The sequence below is a fragment of the Dermacentor andersoni genome, chromosome 1 (assembly GCF_023375885.2).
Source record: "Dermacentor andersoni chromosome 1, qqDerAnde1_hic_scaffold, whole genome shotgun sequence".
In the NCBI taxonomy this organism is placed as follows: Eukaryota; Metazoa; Arthropoda; class Arachnida; order Ixodida; family Ixodidae; genus Dermacentor; species Dermacentor andersoni.
The window spans coordinates 168,159,025-168,175,300 of NC_092814.1; the positions used below are offsets into that span (position 1 = coordinate 168,159,025).

At 47.2% G+C, this 16,276-nt stretch overlaps 1 protein-coding gene across 2 annotated transcripts in view; it reads right to left on the minus strand.

The window, feature by feature from the left end:
* LOC126547166 (neural cell adhesion molecule 2-like) overlaps window positions 1-16,276 on the minus strand; it is a 458,110-nt gene that overhangs the window by 10,691 nt on the left and 431,143 nt on the right. For both annotated transcript variants that reach the window (XM_055062734.1, XM_055062733.1), the window contains exons 4-7: window positions 14,480-14,683; window positions 5,888-6,193; window positions 4,179-4,466; window positions 326-634 (exon numbers count right to left, since the gene is read on the minus strand). In XM_055062734.1, coding sequence (XP_054918709.1) covers window positions 326-634; window positions 4,179-4,466; window positions 5,888-6,193; window positions 14,480-14,683 — 1,107 coding nt within the window. The remainder of the gene's footprint in view (window positions 1-325; window positions 635-4,178; window positions 4,467-5,887; window positions 6,194-14,479; window positions 14,684-16,276) is intronic.

Consider the following 16,276-nt stretch of genomic DNA (forward strand, 5'->3'; position numbering starts at 1 on the left):
AAAATATAGCGCAAGACGCTGCTACTAACCACGTAGGTGTTTGCTCATACTGTCCCGAGTGATATATTAGAATAGGGAAAGAAGAGTGAATGGTGTTTGGTGCCCGTGTGGAAATGGAACTGCAGTAACCAGAACACTGCATCACGGTAGGCTGTTAACAAGGCTGCCAAGCGGTCTCGGAGAGGCACATCTCACGCTCCCGCTTTCTCGCTCTCACCGTTCGCAAGAAAAATAACAAAATTAAAAGGAGGTTCTCTAGAGGCTGTAGTTGGAGAATGACACGCGTTGCCATAGTACCACATGCAGGATGTGTGAACGTACTCACCAATTGGAACCACGTGGATGATACACGGGCGCATCATCAGACCGATTGCATTGCGAGCAGAGCAGCTCAGCGTGCCGAAGTCAGACTCATTCCTGGGTGTGTAGCGCAGGTAGCTGGTGACGAGTCCACGGGCGTCGGTCGTGGACGAGACCGCCCACTGCAGGTCTCGCCGATGACCCGAGGAGCCATTCAATGACCAGTGGAAACTGACGTTCCACGGGTCTGCCAATACCGAGCAGTGGACTCGCAGCTCCTCGTGGCGGGCAACGGTGTACTTCGTCCGCAGGTTCGGGTCGCACACCGGAAGGTCTGCGATTAGCACACCAGTTATCAGTGGTCAGTGCGAAATCATTAAGCCGAGAGCTGATATTTTCATGGCGCATTGACGTTAGCGCGGCTGAATCACGAGCAGGCAAAGGAACTGAACGAGGAATGAAAGAGGAAATAAAGTCACGGCTACACAGGTCCTGGTCCCCTATAATACTTCGCCTATGCCAATAATGAGTACAGCTGACAATATTAAAAAGAAGAGAGAGAGAATGAAGAGGAAAGGCAGGGAGGTTAACCAGATATGAGTCTCCGGTTTGCTACCCTACACTGGGGATGGGGGATAGGGGTTAGAAAGATGACAGAGAGGAAAACGAAAAAAAAATAATAAAATTAAAAAAAGGAACGCGCACACACGGAGACACACACACAAAAGGCGTTCCAGTTAAAGTCGTTCACACAGGCCGGTAGATCGCAAGAAGCGCAAAAGCGCTTGCACGGCCTTCTTCTGTGAAGGTAAGTCCTTTCGATGTTGTAGAATTCTTTTTTCGGATAGCGGTTGGTCGTCCAGTTGGTCAAGTTCGTGGCTAAGGCATGCCCTCTGTGGACTGTACTGCGGGCAGGCGCACAAAATATGGCCAATTGATTCTTCATGGCCGCAGTGGTCACAGGTTGGTGTGTCGGTCATCCCTATGTGGAAGGCATAGGCTTTAGTAAAGGCAACGCCCAACCAAAGTCGATATAAAAGCGTTGCGTCTCTACGGCGAAGCTGTGATGGCGCTCGAAGACTTAATGTTGGATCAAGTGAGTACAGTCGCGTATTTCTTAAATGTGGCTCATTCCATTGCGACGCGGTGCACTGCCGAGCAAGTAGGCGGAGCTTCCGTGCCGCGTCAGTTCTAGAAACAGGAATTGGGACGTGGCGCTCCTCAGTATGGGCTGAGCGGGCAGCGTGATTCGCCCGTTCATTGCCGATAATCCCGCAGTGACTTGGAAGCCACTGGAAGGTTATTTCATGGCCTGCATAAATTATATGGTGTAACGTCTCTGTAATGTGGAATATTAGCTGTTCGTGCGGTCCGCGTCGTAAAGGTGACAGTAGAGACTGCAGTGCCGCCTTCGAATCGCAGAATATTGTCCATTTGTGTGGCGGTTCATCACCAATGTGATGAAGGGCAGTAAAGAGCGCTGCGAGCTCTGCTGCCGTGGATGTTGTCGCGTGGGTCGTCTTAAATTTAATTGTTGTAGCTTTCGCTGGTATGACAATTGCCGCCGCGGAGCTGCTTGGAAGGACAGATCCATCAGTGTAAATATGCGTAGAGTCACGGTAATTCTCGTACAAAAATATATACCAAGAGCTTTGTGCTTAACCAGGCTACTCTTCCTCATTTAGCATGCAAGAAGGTATTGGTTTGATGTTTTGAAATAAATTGGTAGGCCCAGCCCACTCTACTCTACACGTTACAAAGGAAGTAGCACTATTCCGGACAGAGAGACAAATTGGATTGGATTGGAGCAAACTTTATGTGTGCCTGCAGTTGGGTGCTCGCGCGCCCCGACGAGGGCCTACGTCATCTACGAGGTTGCGTTACTCGGCGCGGGTCTCCGCTCGCCGTGGTCAGCTCGCTGGATCCCTGCCTTTCGAGTCCCCCGAGGACCTGCTGGACGGCCCAGAGCTGTTGGTCTTGGTCGTAGCTCTTCTCGGCTGCCTCGAGCCACGGCGTGATCGTTCTTGATCTTACTTCCTCTGGATTTTTGATGCAGTCGCACAAGATATGCGTGTAATCTGCCGTCTCCCTCCCTGCACTTATCGGTCGGGTATGTTTCGGGGTACATGCGATGCATCCGTCCCGGGCTCGGCAGCGATCCGGTCTGGAGCTGTCGCAGTAGTGCCGCCTCTGCTCGACTCAGCCTCGAATGCGGAGGTGGGAGAGTCCTGCGAGCCGGGCGGTAGGCCTTCGTGATGTCGTTGTAGTCCGTCATGCGGTCTTTGGCTCCGAACCACGTCGGACGGTCTGTCGCCGGTGCGCGGTTGGTTAGCGCGCGCGCCGTTGCGTGTGCCGTCTCATTGTGGTTCTTATTGCATTCCGACGCGTCGCCCGCTTGCGCCGGGAACCACTTGATTCTTACTTTTCTGTCTTGCAGTTTGGCCGCTCGCAGTACGCGCTCGGCCTCCCTGCAGATTTGGCCTTTGGCGAAGTTTCGCACCGCCTGTCTCGAGTCACTCAGCGCCGTGTGGCAGTCTGCGTCGGCGATGGCCAGGGCGATGGCTACCTCCTCCGCTTATTCCGCTCCGGCGCTTCTCACGCTCGCTGCCGTCCTAGTGGCGCCGGTTGAGGCTTCTATGACGACCACTGCGAAGGCGTTCCGTTGGCATTCGGCCGCATCCACGTACCACGCGTGCTCGTCGTTGGCGTGCAGGTCGATGAGAGCCTTGGCCCTCGCCGCTCTTCTTCCCTTGTTGAACTCGGGATTCATGTTCTTGGGTATGGGGTCGATTCTCGTCTGGCGACCTCTTCGGGAACGGGGAGCTTCATCTGCGCCTCGTTCGAGCGTCCTATTCCCAGGCCGTCCAGTATCTTCCTCCCGGGTTTGGTCGTGGACAGCCGCTCCAGTTGAGAGGTCCCTTGCGCTTCGGCTATTTCTTCGAGCGTGTTGTGTATCCCGAGTTGTAAGAAGCGGGTCGTGCTCATGGACTCGAACAGGCCCAGCGCCGTCTTGTACGCTCTTTTGATGATTACGTTAATTTTATTACGTTCGTGTTGCAGCCATCTGTGGTAGGCTTCAACGTGCGCGACGTGAATGCTGATAAAGGATTGGACGAGTCTAATTAGGCTCTCGTTTCTCATGCCAGCCTTCCGGGAAGTAACTCGCTTGAGGAGTCGAATCGCGTTGGCCGCTTTTGCCGTAATGGTCTGCCGTGACAGTTTGCCGTGATGACGGGCGACGGTTTCGCCGTTTCTTCCGTGCTTTTCGATGACCATGCCCAGGATCACGCGGCCGGATTTGGTTACGTTTCTGATTTTTTTCGTATTCGCGTTGTCTGGTCTTGCCTCTGCCGTTGTTGGTAGGTAGGAGTATGAGAAGCTCCGATTTGCTCAGCGAATATCTCAGTCCGGTGCCTTCCAGCTGGTTTTCTATCGCATCGACAGCGGCTTGCAGCGCGCCCTCGATGTGGGCGTCACTGCCATCGGTCACCCATAGCGTGATATCGTCCGCGTAGGTGGCGTGCCTAACGTCTTCGATGTCCGGGAGCTTCTCGGCCACTCCGATCATTACCAGGTTGAATGGCATCGACGAAATGACTGATCTCTGTGGTGTGCCGGTGCTCCCGAGAGACAAAGAAAAATCTCATACGGAGGCCGTTGTTTAGTTAGCTGTTATTTGGTTACACACATAAGTACTCCTACAGCTAGAATGACGTACAACTTTTTTGGTAAACGCGCACGCACGCACACGCACACGCACACACACACACACACACACACACACACACACACACACACACACACACACACACACACACACACACACACACACACACACACACTAAAGCGTGCATGCGTGCGTGCCAGAATGTACTCACGCTGGACTCTGAGGAAGACCCTGTTGGACTCGGAAGCTCCTTCAGCGTTGGCAGCAACGCACGAGTAGTGGCCCGAATTTGAGCTCTGGACGCCGCGCAGCGCCAGCGACTGGTTGCTCACGATGAAGTTCCCGAGGCGAGAGGCGAGCTCGTGGCCTTCGAATCGCCACGAGACTTCGATGAGCCGCGGGTTGGCGTCCACCTCACACTCGAAGTAGACGTCTGTGCCCTGCACGATGCTGGACCGGTTCACCCGGTTGCCCCAGGCCAAGCTCACCCGGGGTTTGTCTGCGGAAACAGAAGATAATGGTGAAAAAGATGTTCCAGCTCATTCCTGAATATTGAAAATATAAATCACATGCAGGCCCTTTTCATTAAAAAAACAAAACCTATTCCATCTTCTGTGCAATGTTAGATTCCAGGGACTGTTGTTTCATAACAACGGCACGAACCTCCCAGACAATGAGGCGTTATCGAAGGTCATCGCTGTGTAACTGCGTGCATACTGCACGGTAACGAAGACACAGGGGGGTCTGACATGAGTTTAACATGGGTTTGACATGGTTTGACAGCTTTACTTGGTACTTATCAGTATTATTGGCTATACTGTTCGCCCTGATGTTTATAGTGCTACAAGTGCTACTGTGCTGTGCGGTGACAGTGACCGACTGTGTTGTGTATCTGTGCTATCTTTCTTTTTCTCTCTGTACTTTCCTGTCACTGTACGTCCCTCTTCCCTCTCTCCATAGCGTAGGGTACCAAACCGGATCTTCCCCTCTGTTTAACCTCCCTGCCTTTGCCTCTTCTGTCTCTCTATGTCAATGCAATGTTTCGATTGAATGCTCTCACTATGCCGTTATATTTCGTTTTATATTTTCCCCTCGATGGTTGAAATAAATGAGTGATGTTGTCCCCTAGCATCTATAAGGAATTTTACATATGAAACGAAAAAATATTTACTTATGTGTAAGAACACCACCTATCAAACAGTCATAGTACCCGTAATCTTTCCCCTGCACTCTTCGGGTGAAAAAGTGAAAGCTTTTTTGAACGAGTAGCCATAGTACGAGTAGTCATAGTAGTCATAGTCATAGCAGTCATTGGTAGTCATAGTACTATTGGCTATACTGTTCCTCCTATGTGAATACGATCTTTCTATTTATTGCCCTCACTATGCCGCTATATTTACTTTTACATTTTCCCCTCGATGGGCGAAATAAGTTATCCACGCTTTCGCCTGATAATAATGAGGAAGTTTACGTATGCAAAGGAGAAAATATTTATTTATTTATGCAGTAAGCGCAGCACCTATCAAACATCGAAAAAAATTTCGTTCATGTCGCAGGCTCCCCAAATTTGTCGCCAAGTAACTTGACTGGCCATATTTCTTATTGACTGTAGTCGGCCAGACCATGAACTAAATTGGCAAATCTACTAACTGGCGCCTGGAGTTTAATCTAGAGGGAATGATCAAGAGTCGGCAATAACTTCATGACTAATCCTTTTACGTCAGGATCACGCAGGACTTATTGTTGCTTGTTTCCGACAGATAACATATATTTTTACATTCCTTGAACGTAAGTTAACGTTTACAAGGACACAATTTTGGTTCTCTACTGTTCAAAACAATAACCCTACAAGGTTCAAGATGGCGATGTTGTGCTTTGTTCTAAAGATTGAGAACAATGGAAAACATCAAGATGACTCACAGTGAACCTGCAGGAGCCAGACGTCGGCGACCTCTTCGTGGCCAGGCATCCTGGGGTTGGTGGCGACGCACCTGAGCTGGCGGCCGTTGTCCCTGGCCCTGGGCACGAAGCCAAGCAGCGAGGTGGTGACGTTGCCGCCTGCCGACAGCCGTGTCTGGGCGAGCGAGGCGTTCAGGCGCACGCCGTCCAGCCACCAGGAAACGAGCGCCGGTGGCAGTGAGCCCTCGGCCTCGCACTCCACCTCGGCGCGGAACTCGGCTGACAGGAAGTCTTGCTTGCCCCGGATGACCGCGCGTACGGGCTTCACTGCACGTCGTGGTTAAACCGACGACAACAAGAGCAAAAATTACGCGTGGTAGACGATTAATCGGTATTGCTCAGACTCTCATCTTCGGACAAAATTATCGGAGATTAACAGCGTATTACGCCATGTGTAGTGTTTTTTTTTTCTTTTCACAACTTGTCAAAGAACCTGCCAGGACAGCACCTTCTTCCGCCAATATCCTCGATGTAATACTCGCCACACGTCCTGATCTTGCTTCCTATATACCTTTACTGCCAGGTTTGAGCGATTATTCCATGTTAACGTTTGAAATCAAAATATCGCGGCCTAAAGACAAAAGCAAAAGCAAAGCTATTTGTGATCTCAAGCATGCAAACTTTGACGCAATCAACAGAGAATTGTGCGGGTTTATCGTCACGTTTCTGATCTACGTTTACAGTCGTAGCGTTCAAAACAACTGGGATTTACTTATGAACGAAGTTAAAGCCTTACTTGATAAATATGTACCCATTCACTCGATAACTTCGAACAAATCGGCGCCATGGTCCAACAGCCGCATAAGAACCTTGTCAAATAAAATGAAACTTATCTACAGATCGACCAAATGTTGTCCTTGTGACTATCCTTGGAATGCGCATAAACAGCCTTCTGAAGAATATGCATCTGCACTGCATTGCTCCAAACAGCACTTTTTGCAAAGCACTCTCCCATCCATGCTGACAACCGACATTAAAAAATTCTGGCGTGTCATAAAACCAGGAGACGATAACATTATAAGCCTTGTGGATAACGCGAGAGATATTATATCGTCTGCACTGTGCGCATCTGTCCTTAACAATGTTTCTAATTTTTCATCAGTGACAAGTGTTTCGCCAGCGCTTACACGCTGCCATTGTACCATTTCAATGTGTCTGATCATATTAGACCCATGTAAAGTAGAACATGTAATTAATCAACTGAAACTTTCTTCCCCTGGTTGCGACGCAGTGAGCCCGAAGTTCTTGAAAAGCATGAACGAGTAGAGTTCCATTATAGTAACCAAAATTTTTCAACAGTCACTTGACACGCATTCTATTATTGCGGAATGGAAGATAGGAAAAGTGATTCCACCTCTTAAAACAGTCAGTAGGCACTCTTCACTTAACTATCGTCTCATTTCGCTCACTAGTATCCCATGCAGACTTCTTGAGCTTATCTTATTTTCTGATCTTGCTACTTTTCTCGAAACTAATTTCTTCTTCATGCACCCGCAACAGGGCTTTCGGAAAACTTATTCATGCGAAACACAGCTAATATCGTTTGCACATCAGCTACATGCCATTCTTGATTGTTCTTCTCTTGTGAATTGTATATTTCTATATTTTCTAAAGCGTTTGATAAAGTATGTCATAAACGACTAATGTTTAAATTGCATAAGCTTAACCTTGATCCCCAATTACTTATTTGGTTCGAGTGTTTCCTGTCCATTCGTTCTCAGTTCGTTTCTGCTCACACCGTTGACTCTCCCTTTAGTCTGGTTTCCACGGCTTGGCACAAGACTATGTCCTTGGACCACTACTATTTCTAATCTACATTATTGACTTGCCTTCCTGTATTACATATCCTATTCATCTCTTTGCTGATGACTGCGTAACATCTCGAGAAGTAAGTAGTAATCATAATACAGCCACTGTTCAATCTGATCTTGATGCTATCAGTGTGTGGTGCAAAACATGGCGCATGGAATTAAACATGAGCAAATGCAAGTCAATGCGAGTATCCAGACGTATAATAACACCCTACCAGCCTCTTACATCGTTAACATTCCACTCGATTATGTTTCATCTTATACATACCACGGTGTTCCCGTCTCACCTGACCTCACCTGGAAGACGCAAATGGCACACGTAATAAGCAACGCTAACAGATAGTTAGATTACCTCCGAAGCAATTTTTCACGTGCGCCACAGTCTCTCAAAGTGACGCTGTACAAAACACTTATCCGGCCTAAACTCGAATACGCCGCCTCAGTTTGGGATTCTAGTCCGAATGATTTAAATTATTCAGTAAAAATGGTGCAGAACAGTTCCACACGATTCATATTCTCCAACCATGATACGACAGCCAGCATCAACACAATGAAGTCTACAGTGCGCGCCCTTAGCATCAGGACGTTAAACACTTGCGGCTCTCTCGTTTTCATGAGATCTATGATCATCCCTATACTACAAAACGAGCTTCTTTCGGCTCCACGTTATATATAATCTCTGCTCGATCACCAACACAAGGTTGGTATTCTGTCTTGTAGACCCTCCTCTTTCTCCCACTCATTTGTCCCGCAGACAGCTTATGAGTGCAATAGGCTTCGCCTAACTGTTGCCTCCGCAATCGAGACTTACCGTTTTACAGAAACTTTATGCGACATTTCATTTTGAGTACTCTTCGTTTTCCCTTTGTGTTCATAACCATTGTTCGAGTGCTCTTACTGTGAATTGTGCACTCTGATTATTTACGTCCCTCATACACCTTGGTTTATGCAATTTGTGTACGTTGAATTATGTAGTTTGAATAAGTAGAAATAATGTTTATGTACTCTCGTTTGCTATCCGCCAAAATTTTATAGCTATACTAGAATATTTTGGTTGTTTGATCATGCTGTGGTACATAATTTATGTTAAACTAATTCCCCACTCGCCTCTGTAATGCCATTGTTCCTAAGGGTATAATAACTAACTAACTAACTAACTAACTAACTAACTAACTAACTAACTAACTAACTAACTAACTAACTAACTAACTAACTAACTAACTAACTGACTAACTAACTAACTAACTAAATACCTATCTCTCTATCTATCTAAATAAATAAATAAATAAATAAAGTGAAAGGGAGGCAGCATACAGTTCCGCCCTAATATTTATGGCTTGGACTACTTCGGTGACATGATCTTTAGGTAAGCATGCTCGGCTAGGACGTAGCGCCAAGCACTGAATTTTGCAGCGAGATGCGTTTCTTTGTTTGTTTAGTTTTTGGCTACACAAAAAGTCCTGCATAAGTTTCAGCTAGGGAAATGCCCATAAGAGCTATCGTTGTAAAGAAATTGTAATAGTTTCATTGATTGCGCTGGACCGTTTCAGTAGGGCATGAATCAGTAGGAAGGAGTTTTTCCATATCACGGCACTTATCTGTTTGCACATGCTTTACCTTCAAAGCGTCAAAGGCCGGCTGAGAAACCGCTCTCTACACCAACTTTACGGCGTGGGTAAAACATGGTACAAATTTAAAATTGATGGACCATTCTCGGCTTGATGTCAAGTTTTGTTTCTTCCGAGGAAGCTCGACTGTCTGAGTTACAACAATTTCTGCTTAAACTATTTTTCACTTGTTTATAGTTATTACAATAGAAACAATGAAAAAGGTGGATGTAAGGAAATCACGCAAGTTAACCGACAACACAGAAATGATACGTAAAGCTGAGTACATGGTGTGATTGCAAGGCGCTTATGTCGTACGTAGCTGCTTTTACAGCGTTCCGAATAGGGTTGAAAACTCTCACCCAGCTGAGTTTGCATCTCGTGAGTTATTGTTATCGAAGTGTAGGCATAGTTTGCATTTCACAACTAAAGTGGCAGCGCTTGACATTGATTTTAACTATTCTAGGCAAGGCCCTTGCAAAGCTCTCATAACTGTTCAATATCAAGCGCCTACGATGCGGTACCTCCGATTATCTACGTGAAAACGGTTAAGTCGCACAAAACAGTCTGCCGCAATATTCCCTGATTTAAATTTAAAGCGAACTTTGATGTTGCGATGACTGGCTTCCGTCTAGGTTCAACCGGGTGAACTCGTATGCTTCAAGACAGCAGTGGCACGCTCACGCCGGCTAGGCGGAGCCTCATCGATCGCTCACCAGCCACCCGAACGCGCGCTCATTGCGTTCCGGCGTTCCAGAGACGCAGCAGACCGCTCAGGCGTGAACATGCCGCCCCGACGGTGAAAGAGGCCCTCGCATGGCTCTCCTTACCCGGATCTCGATTTACAGCACGGAAATCCTGCCCATTCTCGCTGCAAGTAGCTGTCCATGGTGCTATAGCTTCCATTATGCTTCCGCCATCCTCGCGTGAAATGCAAGCGTTTGCGCTCACGACCGCACTACATATCCTAAAATGTCGGGCCACAGTAATCAAGGCTGCGTGCGGGCTGTTTGGTCGTGCAAACTGTGAGACACGCATGTTTACCAGCACTCTACGGGATTAGACATCTAAAAAAGACATGGGTGCAACAAATTCCGTAGAGATCTCATTGTCCTTCCAGTTCCTTCATCTTTTGTTCCATCGTCTAGCTGTTGTACACATCTCTTACGAGTAAAATCCATGCATCGTTTATTCACTGGTTCATTTTAACCCCTCGCATTAACACTATGGGCTTGAGGAGGACTCCGACACTATGAGGAGGACACCAAATTAATTTTGACCACTTCGGGTTCTTTGACCTGGGGCACCTATAACGTAAAGTTATTCCATTCTGACTATATTCTAATCTCTTGACGTCAAGTATACGTAACCGACGACGAAAGCAAGGACGGTAACCCGCAAGGTTGTTTCCACAGCTCAATGAAACGCCCTTCTCGTTTATAGGAGGTGACTTTTGTTTGGTTTCAAAGCAAACAGCATTGCCTTCAGCGACATGTTTTCCTTACCTAATTGGCTGACACGAGGCAAGGAGCACGTAGAAGGGCAGATGGTTTCGGTGGGCTCTATGTAGCTATAGCGCAGTGAAAGCAGATAATCAGGTGAGGAGAGCGATGCCGGCATCCCCAATTGGTCCGCTTTCCCTTCCATAGCTTGCTTCAACCCGCCGTGGTTGCTTAGTGGCTTTGGTGTTGCACTTTCCTGCCCTTGCTCTCTCTCTCTTGGTGTTGCACACGTGAAATATTTTATTGACGGCGGTATCGCTTCTGCATTATTTTGATTGGATGAGCTGCAGAAAACATTTGAGATTTTGCTTTTTATAGTTTTATGGCATAAGTTTAGCCACATCAGCAACTTCTGTTGTGACCTTAAGGGTAAGGACGATAGGGTACCCTATATACTTGTGGACGTTAAGCGCCAATTTCTCCTCAGCAGAAATACCAAAGACGGTGACCGATTGGTGTCTTCGACGGCCGAATTTGTCGCTTGCTGGTGCCGCTTGAATATAGCGTGAACGCGTTAAATCAGTAACGTCGCCTGAAGCAAAATAGGGAAGCGGAGCGCTGGCCAACGACCGCCATGATCGCCACGAGCCAGTGCCGACGTGCGTACGGTGGAGGCGAGCTGCCGTCGAAATGTGCGGCTTGACGAAGAGAGTTCGGGTGGAAGGCAAACAAACAAACAAAAAAGAAACGCTGGAAACATGACAGAAAGCATTTCATAGCAGTAACTAAGTGAAAGCAATAATTAAGCGCAATGGGAAGCCATTGGAAACATGTATGTATATACCGTTCGTGTGCGTTACAAGTGTGAAGCCCGCATTTTTTTTATTACGCCAAATTACGTACTATACTCTAATTGTGTCGCCTAATATTTTATTGGATATTTCCACACTCCGTGAGGCCTCACGCTCGGCAGTGACGTCTGTAATTCTTTGGTTCTTTGGGATGGGCCACGCATGGATTATTATTATTATTTGTTTTGAACACATATACACATATACACAGTTAACAGGAAAGGGAAAGCGAGGAGCAGGCTGGATCTCCAAAATAGCAGAAGACATGCGCCGAAAAGAAACAGATAATTACGAGTCGATTTTAAAGTTTGGCCAACAGCGTCAGGAAGGCCAACAACATTGGAACTCACGACGAGAGCTTGCTAAAAAAAAAAAAAAAAAAAAGCCACGTGATACGCATGTTCGTGCTTTCTGTACCTATTGTCCTTTGTTGTATTGTGCAGCATCTGGAACAACTTAAAGTATGTTCTTTTGTGGATTGCCATTTATTTCCGCACGTATTCTTTGAAATTCGAAGCAAAGGATTCATGCGCTAGCTTATGTAATCTGCTTATACTTGATTGTAGAATATTCTACAAAATTTTTGCACTTATGTTTTCTGACACAATGGCCCGTTGTCATTTGTACTGTGTGTATTGTATTATGCTGTGAGATAAGTTTAATTAAGAAATAAAACGACAAAATGAAGTTAATAAACGAATATTCGTGAGGGGTAGGACTCATGTATAGAGCATCGTACACCATAGCATCTGTCACAGCCACGAGAACAACCTTCGGCAGCGCAGCTCAATGCTGAAGATAAATTAGCTCGTCGCCGTTAATTCGTCCCAGTAACGCATTGTTCCTCCGTTTAGACGATCTTTAGGTCGCCAGCCTTGGTAACTCCCAGCAACCTCTCGCCAAATGAGTATTGCGTTCACCATAACATCGCTGTATTTATGCCGCCGACTTCATTTTTATATACCCAAGCGAATTCAAGGAACAACAATTAATAACGCGGGGCCCCGTATTATTGCATCAAACACAGCTGTTTCCAGTTTCTTCTTTTGCTTTCATCCCGATTCTTCGCCTATGAATTATGCTCAAGTTGTCATTGATTTCTGTTTCCTCAGAAAGACAATGTTTTAATTAGCGCTTAGGCAGCGCGTAGTGGGCAGCGCGTTTGGCCTAGTTCACCTAAGGATCGATCTCCACACCACTGTGGCACAAAGGCGTATTTTGCGACCAGCCCGCTTTGCGCGTTACTTTCCGGAATCTGCAATAACAACGTACATAAGCCCGCTCGCCACTTCGTCGACAGCCATCGCACTTATGGGTGCTGAATAAAGCTGCATAGTGGCGGCGCCTTCCGTCTCGAGGCTATTCGCTTCACAAAAGCAAAGGCTCATTTGGCTTGAAGCCAAAGTTTTGTTTCGATAGTCGCATCCTCTCTCCAGACTTCTCCACAGGACGCTGCGCAGAGGCATTATCAGGATGGCTGCAGACCACGTCATTTAGTTCGCAATGTTGAGAATCATGAGATTTCTTGCAGCCTTTCTGCGCGGCCCAAGGGTGAACAGACGCTGGCGCCGCCGGGATGTTCGTAGGTTTCGCTTGGAAACTTTCACACTTTTACTTGCGATGTTTCTGATCGTTCAAAGCACTTTGGGAGGTCTTTACAACGCAAGGACGGCATTTGCTAGCACAAATAAAAAAACATGCTTTAAGTGTTCTTGTTTTTCAGCCCGTTGTTGCCACCTAAAACCGTCAAGTTAATTCCACTGTTGTGATATGAGGTTCAGGACATGACGGCACCGCCGCTTCTCTGCAAAATGTTGGTACTGAAGACACCACCCCTATGAGCGTTATCCTTTTGGCAATTGAGAGAGATAACCGGTGCTTAACTGGGTGACCATTACAAATGCCTAGAAGATCATTAAATTTTCGACTCGATGCGATGGATCGGACCGTGTGATGGTGAAAGCTGCCATCGATCAGCTTCCAGAAGATTCGGAGCTGGTACTGCGTCTATTATGCTGTATAACAGTATTAGTGTTTGTCTCCCCACGCCAATTAACGCGTCTTAGCCTCAAAAATTCACCCGAACCACTTATAGTGATCATCAGTGCTCCCTTATGGATAGTCTTCTCAGTGTTTATTTGCAGTAAGACTCTATTCCAGAAAACCATTCGAGCACAAATGAAACGCTTACTGCATCGTAACATTTCACCATAAGCCACGCTTTCGCTTGCGTGGAAGCAGCCGATTGCTGAAACGCTCAATGATAAAATTATTAGTTTACAGGAAATTACTTGAGCACACACACACGAATAAGTAAATTGAGCTCTTATGAGCCCAGCTTAAACGCTGCCGTAGTCTACGACCGATGGGTAGCTGAAATTATGTGCCCAAAGGAAAGTGCTTCCCGGCACCACTGTGCGTGCGGGCATCTAGCTCCTCAAGGCTATTAAACCCGGCGCCACCCAGACGGTCCGCCTTGCTGTCGCCTAACGGTCATTCGCTCACCACTGCACTGTCCGGCCAGAGTCCTCTAATGGTGAGGGTCAGCCGAAGGAGTTGTGACAACTGCCCATCTAGGAAGACACCCGGAGGTTCACACCTCTGCTTCAGCACAAGCGTTAGAATAACACTCACCGTACGAGCACTTGCGGGGCATGATATACACTGACAAGACCTGGGGACGGAAGCCAGGGCGCCGGCGTTTCAGGCCGAGAGCTGAAGTAAGAAAACTTGTGCGAACCTGACCCTCACTGCAGACGCCCCTCGGACAGGCATAGCCCTCAGCGAGAACTGCGAAATGGGCGCGCTAGGAATGATGTTAGCGCGGGATGCGCAGGCTCACGGTTCATGGTGAGAGTGACCGACGTGGAGGCCGGCCTGGTCAGGTTGCTGTTGCTCGCCTCGCAGGTGAACACTGCTCCCAAGTGGTCGCGCCGCAGGCTCCTCACGTGCAGCGTGGCCTTCTTCACTCCCTGCTCGCTGCGGTGAAACACGTGGTGCAGGTGCGTGGAACCCTGACGCCATGTCACTCGGGGCTCGGGCTTGCCTGCACAACGAGCCGAACACGCGGCTCTCGTCAGCGACTAAAGGAAAGGCGGTGGAAGGCGGCACTCAGCGATGGCCTGAGCACGTATGCCTCCTCGGCCCGCGAGTATTAGTTACGCTCGGCTATGCTTTACACGTGAAGATAGAGCCGAGAAAACAATGCTAGCCGGAAAAGGACGGGGAGGGAAGGGAGATCGACAGGAAGACAAAGGGATCCGCGGCGGCCGGCGAGCAGCGTCTCCCGTTACTCGCGTAGATGCATATACGCTCTACCATTGACGTAAGCAGGCGCTGGTTGTCTTGGTGGTTGCTTTGCACTAAACGTTGCTCCCTGCGTCCGTCCTCAAGAGAGGGTGCAATGGGGCTGAGTTAGTTGCTTTACTTCTTTGGAAGAAGCAGGCAGCGTCCCCTTGTTCTATATGCGCATTATATAGCTTTATATGTGCATCGAGAGCCGATGTGGTTAAAAAGAAAGAAATAAGGCCAAGTGACAGGGGAATCAAAGCTATATGAGCTGTAAGCTTTGGTTACGTTGCCGGAGAGAAAAGAGGAAACCACAGAATACTAAATTTAGTGGGGAGCGTAAAGGCACCGTATACTTTAAGTGAGGCTGCTTCGAGAAGTCTACCTAGGAAATATTAGCAAGCGTTGTAGTGAATTCGAGCTCTTGCGTAAAGAATCGAAAACAGTGCGTCTATACCATCATAATATAATAGAGATGCACAAGTCATCAAGCACATGCTCTGGCGATGGACTTTGCCATTAATATTAAGTAGTGAGAACTACGCTCGTGCTTCGAGTTTTTCAACGAGCTTCTGGAGCACCTATCGCCAGTAATAACTCAGAGCTAAACAATATTTAAGACGCATTTTGAGTCTTTTCTTTCAATCATGTTATCTGTCAGCAACCTATACTGATGAAAGGCAATTTTGGCAAAGCGCAGCGAAAGTTTGGACATATGAAGCAGAATAAAAATTGAACTGAGTGAAACCTCATAGGAGATAATAAAATAAGAACATAAAACAGAAACCATGGCATCGATATTATCTGACTACAATGAGCAATTATTTACCAGCATATTGATTGAGGGTGGCCACGCGGACACCGCCTGTCCAACCACCAGCGCCACTGCTTACGTGAATAAAAAAATATCCCGGTTTCTGAGTTATCTGAGCTCTTCCAGTGATTTTAATATTGGTCTACTTAACAAAAGTTCGCTTGTTTTGGCTCTATACAGAATCGCCTTAACCCATTAGCGCCCACTGTACAAGGACTAGTACACTTGATTTCGTATCCCTACCTCTTGAACATGTGAATATTTCTCATTGGCTATTTCCGTTGTTTTGTACCAAGTGGGTACGCATGCATACCATAACATAAAATAGAATCTACTGTTTCATCCATATCTAAAAATTTCGCGCGAATTCCCGCATGCAATACTGCGGACTCGCGACGAATTGGGGTGAGTACTCGCTTTTCATTTATTTATGCTCGCCTGCTTTATATATTTGCATTGTTCTTTTTACGGCGTTTAGTACATATATTCAGTGTGTTACAAACAAACTGTCGAATCTGAGGCTTTATTTCAAAGAAC